Consider the following 13,425-nt stretch of genomic DNA (forward strand, 5'->3'; position numbering starts at 1 on the left):
TACTTGCCATTTTTATCCAAGCCTGCCACCCTGGGTTTTCCCATCGCTCTCCCACTCGTGGGGATCTCCTTGGTCCACCCCCATGCCCTTCAATTCTTCTCTCTCCCCAGGGGCTCTGTGCCGGGGCCCCTCGAGTGCCAGACCCTCCCTGGCCCACTCTTACCTTATAGATCTGGCTGTTCTCTTCATGGGCTGCACCCCGGGCGTGCAGCTGCATCTTCTCCTTGCTGTTGGACTCGAAGTCACAGATGTTGCAGCGCAGGTGCAACGGGGGCACGGAGCCATAAGGGGCCCCGTCTCCCAGGGGCACCGGGGACGGGGAGCCCATGGCCCCGCCCCCCTCCCTCAGGTGGGCGGCCAGCTGGTACTTCTGAGCATGTTTGTCGGTCTTGAGGTGGAGCTGAAAGTTGGCCTTGAGCTGGGTGCCATAGCAGCAGAGCTTGCAGCGGTGGGTGTCCCCGGCCACCTCCTTCCATTCGGCCTCCGGGAGGCTTCGGCCCACGCTGCAGTGGTAGAGCAGCAGCTCCAGGCTGTCCGTGCTGAAGGCCTGGCACACCAGGCAGCGGAACACCTTCAGGGACGGGCTGTCATCTGGGGGCGGTGAGGTGGGCAGGCTGTCAGACAAGGAGCCCAGGAGCTGACTCGGAGGCAGGTGGGTGTCCGGTGAGAGGCTGCCAGGGGCTGGCGGACAGACACAGATGAGTGGCCCAGGGAAGGAAAGGGGTGGGAGGGCAAATGAGGACAGTGCTGAGGCACAGCTGGGATTACCGAGTGCATGGGGGAGGGGGGGAGGCGGCCCTTGGGAGGAAGCAGAGACTTGAGTTTGGGCCCCGGGGAAGGGAGGAGGGGAAGCAGGTGCAGAGCCCAGGCTGCTTACCGGCTGCAGGGAACTTGCGAGCAGCTGCTCCGAGGTGGTGGAAGCCGTTGAGAAGCAGCTGGGCTTCCAGGGGCTTGTCCGGCCTCAGCCCGGGGCCGGGCAAGGGAGCCTGAGGCTGCCCTAGGGCCTGTGGCCCGAAGTACTGGAAGAGTTCAGGGGGGGTGGCGGGGGCAGCTCCTGCCGGGGGCGGGGGGCCTGGCCCCACCAGCCCAGGGGGCAGGCCCAGCGGCAGCCCCTGGTGCAGCATGAGGACATTCTGCATGTGCTTCTCGGAGGTCATGTGGATGCGCAGGTTTCGGGAGATGTTGGTCTCATAGCTGCACACCTTGCACTGCCAGGACGATTTGGTCTTGGGCTCCTTGTCCCCGGCAGAGGGCGGGAGGGACGCCTCTGGGGGACTGCCCTGGCCACCAGGGCCCGCCTGGAAGCCCTGCAGGTTGGCCAGGTGCTTGTCCGACTGCATGTGGATGCTGAGGTTGCCCTTGGTGGTGGTGGAGTAGTTGCACACGTCACAACGGTAGGGCTTGTAGCCGCAGTTGTAGCTTTCGCCCCGGGCCAGGCGGGGGTGGGCGCCCCCCGCGCTGCAGTAGCTGCAGTGGCTGTTGCTCTCGGGGTGCTTTTCACGCATGTGCACGTCCAGGGTCTGCTGGTACTTGTAGTGCCAGTTGCACTTGGGACACTTGAGCGTCTTGCAGGAGTTGCGAGAGTGTAACAGAGACATGTGGCTGGACAGGCTGAGGCCCTGGAAGGCCGCAGGGCCCGGGCTATAGTCTTCGGCGAGGCGGTAGGGCTGCGGTGGGTCGCTGGGGTCTTCGGGGGAGCCGACTGGGGCAGGGAGAGTGCCCCCCTCCTTGGAGGCGGGTGAGCTTTGGTTGAGGGCGGGGCAGAGCCCTCCATCCTCTTCTTGCCCCTCGGGGAACCAATCTGGCCCCGCCTCACCTGCTGCCATTGGCGATTCTTTGGCTTCGGTTGGGCTGGGGTCCCAGGTGGTGGGGGTTGTGGGCGGGGAGGGCGGGCTGGGGGTCGTGACTTCCACAGGCAGGACAGGAGCCTGGGCTTCTGCCTCAGGGGGGCCACCCTCGGGCTGGGCTACATTTGCCTCTGTGCCCACCGTGCTGCTATTGTCAAGGGGGGCTTCTAAAGGGGGCTGAGCAGCTGGTTTTGGTTCCAGAAAGCTTAGGAGGGCTGCAGGTCCCTCATCTCCCGCCTGGAGGACAGCTGGGTTACCGGGCAGGCCCAGGTGTTGAGCAGGGGTTAGCTTCACCCCATGAGACTGTGTGTGACCCACGAAAGCCTGGGGCCTACTGAAACCCAGGCGGCACAGGACACAGAGCCAGAAGAGTGCCCTGTGCTCTCCTCCCCGGCTCCCCGTAGGGCCATCTTTGGGATCTCCGGGGGGGGTTTGGAGCCAGCCGGTAGCTCCAGAAGGCTCCATCCCTTCCCTCACAGGTGGCCGGAGATGGCGCTGAGGTATCATGGGACAGAATTTGGTCAGAAGAGCTAAAGCCTTGGATTGGGTCAAAGCCATGTTGGATGTGAAGGGCAGTGAGGAGTGCAGGGGGCGGGTGGGCAAGGAGGGGCAGGCTGGGCTCTTCCTTGATTCCTGCCTCACCCCAGGGGAAGCCCTTTGGTAACAGGAGTTCACTGCCACCTGACAGGGATAGCTTGGCCACGAGGTAGGCCTCGCCACCAGCTGTGAAGAATAAATGGTTGCTTAGGTCCACGGGAGGGAGCCCTCCTCCTTCCTCCTCCTGCCCCTTGTCCTCTTGTACTCCTAGGTCCTTTGGTGAGAAGCCACCACAGCCAGGCTCTTCTTGGGGCTCCCCAGTCTCCTTTGGTGGGATGAGGCCACAGCCCGACTCCAGGGCCTGTACCCCTGGCTCTGAGGGCCTCATGCTCTCAGAGCTGGAGGGGGCAGCAGGGGGATCTTTGGTGACAGGATCAGCAGGGGTGCTGGGGAAGGAGGTGTCCGGAGGCGGGGACGGGGCATCGTGCCCAGGAGTGGGGGTGGTGCCAGTGGTAGAGGATGCGTTAAGGGTAGCCATGGCAGACGGAGGGGTGCCGGGGGTTCATTTCAGCGTGACAGCCAGTAACCCTGGGTGGGGGGGAAACGTGGAGAGAGAGGGGGGGCCGTGAGGTGGCAGGAGAGACACCCAGCCAGGCAGTCAACCCTCCAGATACTCCAGCCCCACTCTCTTCTTCCCCGAGCACCAGACTCAGGTACCCGCTTGCCAACGTGAACCTTCACCTTAGCGCTAAGTCTTCAAACTTAACATGTCCAAAATCAGAACTCTTGTATTTCTCCCCTGAACTTGTTCCTCCCATCTTTCCTATCTCCAAAATTGATACCTCCATTGATCTGGTTGCTTAGGCTAAAAGGCTAAAAGGTGGGCATCTGGGTGGCTCAGTCGGTTAAGCGTCTGCCTTCAGCTCAGGTCATGATCTCAGGGGCCTGGGATCGAGCCCCAGGTCAGGCTCCCTGCTCTGCTGGGGGTCTGCTTCTCCCTCTGCCCCTCCTCCCACTCATTCTCTCAATCTCTCGTTCAAATAAATAAATACAATCTTTAAAAAAAAAATCAATAAAAACCTAAAAGGCTCCTCTTGCCCCCACCCATATGCAACCGGACAGCAGCCTCTCAGACACCTGTCCTGTGCCCCCGCCAGCGTCATCTCCACTAGCACCTGGGTCGCCCCAGCCACTGCCCTTCCTGAACCAGGGCAATGGACCCCACGGTGGCCTCTGCTTCCACTACGGCCCCTACAACCCAGTCTCCTTCCTTCCAGCAGCCAGAATGATCTTTCCCTTAATTCTCAATTAGGAAAAATGCCAGGGCGCCTGGGTGGCTCATCGGTTAGGCATCTGCCTTCACGCAGGTCATGATCCCAGGTGCCCGGATCAAGTCCCGGCCTTAGGCTCCCGGCTCAGCAGGGTGTCTGCTTCTCCCTCTGACCCTTCCCTCTCTTCGTGCTTTCTCTCTCTCTCAAATAAATAAAATCTTGAAAAGAAAAATGCCAGACGTACCTATATAAAAGTAGACCAAATAATATCAGGAACCCCTTCGTACTCATCACTCAGGTTCAAAAGCCACCTGATTGGGACAGCTTGGCTGGTCTTGTTCCATCCATATCCTCACCCACTTCCCCTTTTCCTATATTGTTTTAAAGCACATTTCAGGTATCATAAAGAAACATCTTTTAAAACATAAATTGTACTATATTCTGCTTAGAACCCATCCATGATTTCTCACTGCACTGTGAATAAGATCCAAACTCCGTCCCTGATCTACAAAAGGACCTATCTGATCTGGTGCCTACCTACTTCTGACACATCTTAAAACCCTCCACCCTGCCTGGCTTGCTAGCAGCGGCCCACTGGCCTTTCTGTTCCTCAAACACGCCAAGTTCATTCCCACCTTAGGGCCTTGCCTAAGCTAAACAGCTTACTCAGCCTGACAGGGAGACTCTTCCCTAGACCTCTGCTTAGTGGCTCTTCAGGTCTCTGCTTACGTTTCACCTCTTCCAACAGGCCTTCCCGCCCTACAGAGGCTAACATGCCCTCGGGGTTACCTTCTTCAGAGGTTTAGCACTACCTGGTATTTCCTGGTTTACTTATTTCTCCCTTCTAGAAGGTAAGTTCCAGGAGAGCAGGAACTCTGCTTTATTTATTACTCTATCATTGCCACCAAGAAAGATGCCTGCCACACAGTCAATACATTATCTGTTGAATGAATGAACTCTAGGAAAGACCCTCTGATTTTCCACTCGATGAAGGGGTAGTTTCCCTAAGTCAAGGTCCTCTAGCCAGAGAGGCCACAGTGAATTTTCACTGGCCTGCAGGTGCCCTCCAGATCATCCATCTCTGGTCACAGCATGTGGAATAGGTTGGGGCTTCCCTGGCCCTGTTGGAAGACAACAGCTTCCATGTGATTAACCTCCTTCTCCCCAAGAGATTAAAAAAAAAAAAAAAAAAGTAACAGTAATATTATTAAAAGCTACCCAGGTACATATACCATGGTCCTGGCACTGTGCTAAATGCTTTCATCAATAATCTCATTTAATCTCATTTAATTACTTTACAGATGAGGCAGCCAAAGACACAGAGAGGTTGAGTGAGCTGCTGACTATCACACAGGTCCAAGGAGGTGAAACTAGAAAAGGACTGGCGGGCACAGAGACCTGGGCTCCTCCAACTACCTGGATCGTCCTCAGACCCAATACAGACCAAACACGCCTCCAAAGGTCTAGCAGTCAGGATTCCTGGGCTCCCTCCAGCTGACTAGAAGCACCGGGCCTCCCATGCCCAACAGTTTTACCTTGATGACCCCACCTCCCCGCCGCACCCCCACCCAACTCACCAATTCCCCAGACTTCACCATCCCATACTTCTCCCAATGTCCCAAGTGGCCTGCATCCTCTCCAGTTCTTGCTATCAGCCAGTCTCTAATGACTTAACCTTCAGCGCTCAGCCCAGTGCCGGGAAGGGATGTGGCCTCTCCTTGCTTGAGCCACCTCTAACCCTCACCTTCAGATTCTTCCATTAGAACTGGGTCTTCAGTCTGGCCCCACCTAGCCTGCAGGCCCCCTTTCCCACTTCCCCCCTCCTCCTGGGAGGCTAGCCAGGCGTGAAGACGGAGCCATTAAGGAGCTCCGCGTGGGGCTGGATCAGCATGCTAATGAAAATGCAAATCAGCACCTGGGCGAGGGGTGGAGGGCTGGGGGTGGTAGGGGGGAGGTAGTTGGGAGAACCGAGAGGGAAGTAAAGGCATTAGATGGAGGGGTTATCCTACATAACCAGAAAGCAGAAGCCCAGCACCATCTGAGAAAGGTGTCCCTCCTATGGACCCCTTGGGGGTAGGTGATCTGGCTCACGAGGGTCTGAGAGTCCACTGTCACCCCCCACAGTGAGGACCCACCATGCTTCTGCTGCCCCACCTGGTGAGAAGAACTGAGGCTGGGCCGGAGGGGCTTCTCCCGGGCCCTGCCACAGAGGGCTGACCTGGGTGGTGCCCGGTCCCCGCGGGGCCACTGTGCCTACATCACATCGATCAGCTGCTTCCTCCTGCCTCACAACTCCAGATCCAACTTCAGAGGAGGTGCTAGGGAGACCTAAAACCCAAATCCTCTCTCCAAAGCCTTTATTTCCCAGGCCTGGAAAAAGACCCAGCTGATTGCTAGCTAGAAACCAAAGGAGTTTAGCTTTGGGCTAGCTTGTGGGTGAGACCCAGACAGCCGAGGGGAGGTCGGCAGCTGTTTAAAATTGCAAATCTCTTCCCCACCTCCCCCTCCTCCTCTACAGGAAAGAATTTCAATTGCAAATTTATCTCTGCCTCAGTGCACCCCCCTTCCTCACTCCCCGCTCTTCTCTGCGCTTCTCCCCTCACCCTCTATTTATTACAAACCTTTAACTGCTGCAATTCGTTTTTCACCTTTTCCCCCTCCTGATTCCCTCCTCCTCACTCTTTTCTTCCTTCCCTCCCTGGGTCTCTGTCCCTCTCCTTGCCCTTCCTACCTGGAACTCGGTTTGCAGCTCTTGCTGGAGATGATGCAGAACCAGATGACAGACCAAAAAGTCACCCTCCACCTACCACCCCCAGGCCAGGCGTCCTGTCCCCCCTCAGACCACTGCCATTCCTCCTGCAGGTCCGGGCTGTCCTTAAGGGCGTCTCCTCTCCCTTGGGGCACATCCTAGATGTGGGGAAGGGGAGAAGGCGACCCTCAAGGGTCCTGGCATTCCTGCCTCTGGGGGAGGGAAGGGGCGAAGAGGGCGGACCAGGCGGAGGGTGGAAGTGGGGGGACCGTCAAAGGAAAGGTGGCAGCAAGGGCTGGGGCCCAGGAGGAGAGGGGTTGGGGGAGACAGCAGGCAGTGGCGGCGGTGTGATTAGAGCGGAGATTGATGTGAAGGGGCGCCACGGACGGCAGAGAGAGTCAATAAAACGAGAGGATCACATTAGAGGCGACAGAGAGAGCTTTAAATTACAAGGCTGCTGCCACCGAGGGGGATGGGAGGAGGCAGGCCTGGAGCCAAGGGAGGGTGGAGAGTTCTGAGGGTGTAGTCATCCCCTGAGATGAATATTCCAGCTCCAAAATGGCCCTCAGTCTCCAGAGCTCCCCTGCTGCCCCTTCATCCCATTTCCCTCCCTAATGCTTCCTTCCCTCCCACGGGGAGGAGGGGAGAAAGGGGAAGACGGAGAGAAAGCTATGGAGAAATAGAAGAGATTTTTTTTTTTCTCCTATTACCCTCTTCCTCTTTCCAGAGCCGTGTCCCTGGCTACTGCTCAGGATGAGAAAGGAAGGATGGAAGTGCTACTTTCAAAGCTCAGCTAGGGAGGGGTTGCCCCTGAACTGCACATATTCGTCCGTGGGAGGTGGACAGAAAGACACCCAGTAAATAGCTGAACAAGAATTCCTCCTTCTTGATGTGTGCTCCCTGTTCACTGGGCAGACACACAGTACTTAGAACAGGAGGGAGCCCGGAGGCTCCAAGACAGACAGGGGGACCCAGAAAACTATTGAGAGAGAGAGAGAGAGGAAGAGAGAGAGAGGTTCTGAGATGGACCAAAAGGCTTGGGTGTGAAGTTATGGCCATCTGAAAAGGTGGGCTCTGAGACCACGCAACACAGGCAGAACACAGTGAGACTTAAGACCAGAAAATTATAGGAGCCAAAGGAGCGAGGGCAAAAGAAGGGCCAAAGAAAGGAGACCCGAAGAAAGAATCTCTCCCTCACCGAGGAGGAATTAGGGCGTGGGTTCAGGTTCGCCCGTGCAAGCCGAGGCAAAGCCGGCCAGGGGCGCTCCCTCCGGAGCCCGGCGAGACGGGGACTACCCTTGGGTAGCGCCCCCTCCCGGCCCCAGCGTCTACGCGAGGAAAAGGAACACTACTGCTCCCTAGTGGCTATGGAAGGAACATCACCAAGGAGAAGACAGGCCGGGCGGGGGTAGGGATGGGAGTGGGGGTGGGCGGACAGATCGCCTCTCTTCCCGCTCCCTTCCTTAAACCAGAAAGCAAAACCCCACTCCCTTCTTTTCTCCAAACGCAAGGACAAGGCAAAGGCTTTCGCGGGAAAGTCAGCCAGAGGGCACCAGCACATTTGCTTAAAATTTGCATACGATGATTTCTGCATCAGAGACCGCCAAACACTCTGGCCTTTCACTTTTCCAAATGTTGGATCTATCCCCTTTCCCTTATTCAGAATCAATTTTTAGGACCTTTCCTTTTCGCTTTTCCTCTCTCTGAAATTCGTGCCTACGGCACTGCTCTCACTTTGCCCTGGCCTCTCTCCCCATTTTGTCTCCTCAACCTGTTGCTTTCAAGAGGCCTCGGCCATGGAGAAGAGGGTCTCAAAGAGAAAAAGGAAAGATGGAGTGAGTGCCCTGTCTCAGGGGGACTTTTTGGTATAAACAGCAAGTAAACTCTGACTTGATGAGCTTTATTTTTAAGGCAGGGGAAGAACATGGGCTTTGGATTCAAGCAGACCCAGGTTCAGTGCTGGTTCCCCCGCTCACCAGCTGTGCAACCTTGGTAAGTTACTTGTCTGTTTCCTTATCTGGGAAAATGGGAAGAATGACCCCTTCCTTCCTGGCCCACTGTGAAGACTATGTGACCGCGCGCGCACACTGGATGGTCAGGTTAGTTCTTTTCCTTCTCTCTTGGCTAGCTCCGCCCACAGAGCAGAGCAAGGTGTTTGCAGGTAGGTGACAACTTTCCTTCTGCCTTGCCCCTTCATTTTTTTTTTTTTAAGATTTTATTTATTTGACAGCAAGAGAGGGAACACAAGCAGGGGGAGTGGGAGAGGGAGAAGCAGGCTTCCTGCCGAGCAGGGAGTCCGACGCGGGCCTTGATCCCAGGACCCTGGGATGATGACCTGAGCTGAAGGCAGACGCTTAACGACTGAGCCACCCAGGCACCCCTGCCTTGCCCCTTCTTGACCAGGACTCATCCTCTAATTTCTGCCCATTTCAAAAACTGAGGGCAGCGTCTTCAATGGACACAATTTAAATCTAAGTGTGTCCAGCAGCAGAGTTCATTTCTCACTTGGCCCTCTTGATTGCCAGGCCTCGAGACACCCCATCATCCCAGAGCAGAGAATGGAAGTCTTGCCTAGGCCCACATTTGGCCTGGGTGCAGAAGCAGCTCATGCTTGGATCAAAACTATATGGCCTCTCCCTGCATTTAAAACTATTATTTTCTGTCTCTAAATCTTACCTTCTTATTTAAAAAAACAAAAAGAGGTACCCCCTTTATTTATTTTTCATATTTCAAGTTTTTATTTAAATTCTAATAAGTAACATATAGTGTAATATTAGTTTCAGGAGTATCTATTCCTCTATTTTAATCCTACCTACCTCTCCTAGATCTCCCCATCTCCCCCTACCCCAAATATTTGGCAGTGTTTACTTTGTGCAATAGAAGTTTTGTCCACAGGACAGAAAATGAGAATGGCAGGGAATGAGACACTCAGGAGAAGGAGTGTCATGGGGGAAAAGAGACAGCTAAGACAGAGAGTAAGAGGGAGAAAGAGGGAGAGGTAGAGAAGCTGGGGGAAGGGGCCAGATCTCGATCCACACATGTGATTACTGAATCTCATTGAAGCCTCCCAGCTTTGACATCAGATTGGGCAGGTGGCCTGTCCCCACTGGGAGGGATGGAGCAAGGGGGCTGTGTCTCACACCCTGCAAGATGCTTAAGGTGGTCATGAGGGAACTAGGTGAGGTGTGAGGAGAAAGGAGAGACAGAGAGGAAGAAGATGGTGGCGGGGGGGGGGGGGAGGCTGGGAGCTGAAGACAGGGGTCAAAGGGCAACTGTGGATTAAAACCACAGCTTGCTAGTTGAACATCCATCCACATTTGCATGGCTTGTTGAGTGGGCTGCTGGAGGGGTGGATGTCCTGGAGAGGAGTGGACCTCTTGCCCATGCATCTCTCCCTTAATGACACCTCAATTGTTAGGACAGCAGTATGGAGCTGTGATATTGTAGGTGCACCCGGGAGACTCAGGCTCAGACAACCCCACAAAGCCAGCTCTGAACCCTTCTTCTGTATGAGGGGCAGGGAGTAGTGCCCTTGAGTTCAGATTCAGGATCCTCTCTGATCCTGGCAGGGGTGACCTCTGTAGAAGACTGCTGATCTCTGCACTCAAAAGGAATTACACACAATTCCTTATAATTTTTTGGAAGAATACAATTGTAAGTGACTGTGTATATAAATAAAATCTGATTCTTTGAGTCTACGTGAACCCTTGTGATGGTAATGACTCCATTTAAATAGTGTCACAACAACAACTAATAATAATATCTTTAAATGTTTACCATGTGCCAGCACCATGCTGAGCCCTGGCCAAGCAAGCACTGCATCACCTAATTCTCCACTACAGTCTGATGAAACAGATATAGCTACTCATTCCCATTTTACAAACAGGGAACCAGACCTAGATGCGTTAAGGATTTCCAAGGTCTCACACTTGGAAAGAAGTAGAGTCCAGACTGGACTCAGGTAGCCTGACCCCAGCACAATTTGCAAGCTTCTGAACTCGGGCTGCCGTGCATTTTGAATGAGGTCTTTGCGGGGTTTTTTGTGTTACTCTGCCCTTATGTGTGTCTCGCCTTGAGCATATCAGGTCCTCTTTCAGCTTGGAAGGTGTTGGTCAGATGGCCCCTCTCAGTTTCTTAGATGGGCCAGATCAGGACCACTGCTTTGTGCAACTCCAGGGGGCGCTATTCACAGGGCAGTCAATGAGGGGCCCTGGCCGTTCCTTTTGTGTTTCTGTTTGGGGGTGTGGGTGGAACTAGATATCAAAAGGTCGAGTTGAGGATATGTGTATTCATTTGTGATAATGTCTCTTAAAGTCTACATATGTGCTTCCATAATAGCATATGGACTTCAAGACAAGCCGTATGGTATTATATAAGAACGCGGCCTTTAGGGTCAGACGGACTTGGAATCAAAATTTTAGTTCTAGTCTGTATTATGTAAGTGACTTTGGGTGAGTTGCTTAAAAACTGTTTCTTCATATACAGAATGGGGAATAGCTCCTCATGGAGTTGTGTCCATTGAGATGATCATTATCCAGGCCAGCACTTTGTGATCAGTAAGTGGAAACGATAATTATTCATCCACGTGCCTTATTTGCTGAGTTGGGGTGTGCGTGTGTGTTTACTGCTTTCTAACAGTGTGTGTGGCTGAGGGCCTCGGTGGAGCGCTGTCTGTCCCAGCCCCTCTTCGGGGTTAGTGAAGGTGCTGGCTCTCAAGCCTCCGGCTGGGTCTCCCCGACGCCCCGATTCTGCCCGCGTGGGCCGGCGGCTGCCCGCTGGGCGGCGGGGTGTCGGTGCGGGTGTGTTGCCGCGTGCCTGTTTGTGTTCCGCGGCCCGGCTGGCGCGGGCGTGTTTGGGGTGGTGGTAATTACTGGGATGGCCCAGCCCTAATGAGTGTGATCCCGTTACACTCTCGCCGCCTCTAATGGAGCTAACCTCATTTCACAGCCATTAGAGATGGAGATGAGGCCCCGCCCACTGGCCCCGCCAGCTGCAGCTCCGGCAGCCCGGCCACGTTCCTTCCCTCCGGCTCGCCATTTCCCGGTGCCGCCTTTCCTTCTCCCGCCTGGTCTTTCTGCTCCTCCTTCCAGGCTTCCCTGCCCTGTTCCCCATTGTTCTTTTCCCTCCCATCTCTCCGCTCCCCACTCTTCTCCCCTGCTCCTGGCGCGTCCCCTTCCCTCGGCCTCCCCCGTGCCTGGGTTCCCTCCTCCTCGCTCAGATCCGCTCGGCCTCCGCATCGCCACTCGCCCGTCGTCTTCTCCGCGCCCCTCCCCCGCCCTTCCCCGCCGCTGGCCCTCCCCTCCCCCACGTTGCCCCGTCTGGCCAAAGGACAAATCTCAAGGGGAAACCAGCAAAGACAAACAAGGAGCAGTGACTTCATTATCGTCGTTAATTTGCCACTTCAGTTCCTCCCACAAGGGTCAAAGCCAGCACGGCTTGAACTCAGGACTGCCACGGAGGCTGAGCCGGGGCTGCCTTTTCCGCGGGAAGCCTCTCGCCAGCCACTCTCCCTCCCTCCCCCTCCCGGCTGTCTTCGCTTCCCGGCAGGGGGTCGGGCGCCCGGTTTTGCTCCTCCATTTCTTTCCCCGCTGCACAGCCTACCGCCCTCCTTCCTTTTTCATTTAAATTGTGGCCTTCACTCCAGCTCCAAGTCACATGGCTTTTACCTCGGACTCCGTCTCTCAGTTATACTCTGCCTCTCCCCGCCTCTCCCACTCCTTGCCCCATCCATCCTGCACCCCTTCCTTGGCCTTCCCTGGCCTTCTCTCTTCCTAACTTCAAATGCACTCCTTTCCCTGAAGCACCAGGATTTATCTCTGGATTTTGGAAATCAGGTAGCCAGAAGAAGCTGGAGATGGAAGAAGGCATTCAGGCCCAAGGAGGCCAGTGGTCCAGAACTTGGAAAGGGCTGGACAGAAAGGAAGACAGCTGCCATGGGGGCAACAGGCGCATGAGTCAGAGGAAGCAGCAGAATCTAGACTCAGACATCCCAGACTTGAGAAACCACCTCCAAGACCAGAGAGAAAGGACAGAGCCAGCCAGAGGGCCTTGGGCTCGAGACTGAGGTGGGGGGGGGGGTGTCACCAATAAAACAGGATTGAAAGATTTGACGATGGAAATGGCGTGTATCCCATCAGTTCCTCAGGGAAACCCAGTCTAACCCTCCGTCGTCCCACCCTCTGCCTTCCTTCACTGAGAAGCCAGATGACTGGCAGTTGATTCTGAACCTTTCTTCCCATCCCAGCGCCAAAGAGAGAGGCTGAGAGTAGCTGGCTGTGACCGGAGAAGGCACCAGGGAAATGTCCACACCTGAAGTAAAACTTTCTGGCCCACACCCCTCCTGCCCCACTGACTGCACATCGGCGCGCTACACTGAGTGAGGCCCTGCATACATTTACCTTCTCTCAGAACAGAGCTCTTGCTACTATGTCCTAATTGCACAGGCGGCCGTGCCAGCACCATGCAGGTGGATGGATCCCTGCGGCGATTCCAAGGCTGGAACCTTCGCTTTCATGGAATCCCTTATTCCTGCCCGGACACAGGGGCAGCTCCTGTTCTCTCACTTGACTTTGACAGAAAAAATCTGAGGGATACCCAGCTATCTCGGCAGGAATTTAGAAAAAGATGTCTCCTTCCAGGTATATGCAGCCTGCACTTCAATGGTATAGCTTGGTGACAGGAGAACAGGTGGATCTTAGCCCAGTCACCCCTTACACGGGGCACACCAAACAACCATCCAAAGGCCCCCGGTCTCTGGACTAGTTTCCTACAGGAGGGGCTACTGAGAGCCAATGGGATTACCTCAGGGTGCCGGAAGGGCCCTCTGAATCTTTCACCCCTGTCTCAAGAGCCTGGGGTGGAGGAGGGGTGGGCGGGCAGTCCCCTGGGGCTTTCCCCAGAGAGGCAAGGGGCTCTGGGAAAGTGAGTGGTGGGATGACTGAGAAGGCAGAAAAGAAAGATGGAAAAATCAATGAAATGAGTTTCTAACGGTGAGGTAAAGGACCGCCGTGTCGACAGCCTG

The 13,425-nt window shown here is 55.3% G+C and overlaps 1 protein-coding gene across 1 annotated transcript in view; it reads right to left on the bottom strand.

Moving 5' to 3' along the window:
* ZFHX2 (zinc finger homeobox 2) overlaps nucleotides 1-13,425 on the bottom strand; it is a 28,224-nt gene that overhangs the window by 9,865 nt on the left and 4,934 nt on the right. Inside the window, 3 exon segments of the mRNA XM_025870306.2 lie at nucleotides 164-681; nucleotides 878-2,276; nucleotides 2,278-2,972. Of these exon segments, the coding sequence (XP_025726091.2) occupies nucleotides 164-681; nucleotides 878-2,276; nucleotides 2,278-2,922 (2,562 nt within the window). The 5' untranslated portion in view covers nucleotides 2,923-2,972.

Source organism: Callorhinus ursinus, unplaced genomic scaffold (assembly GCF_003265705.2).
Source record: "Callorhinus ursinus isolate GAN/ISIS: 27379988/994484 unplaced genomic scaffold, GSC_fseal_2.0 scaffold8, whole genome shotgun sequence".
NCBI classification, from domain to species: Eukaryota; Metazoa; Chordata; class Mammalia; order Carnivora; family Otariidae; genus Callorhinus; species Callorhinus ursinus.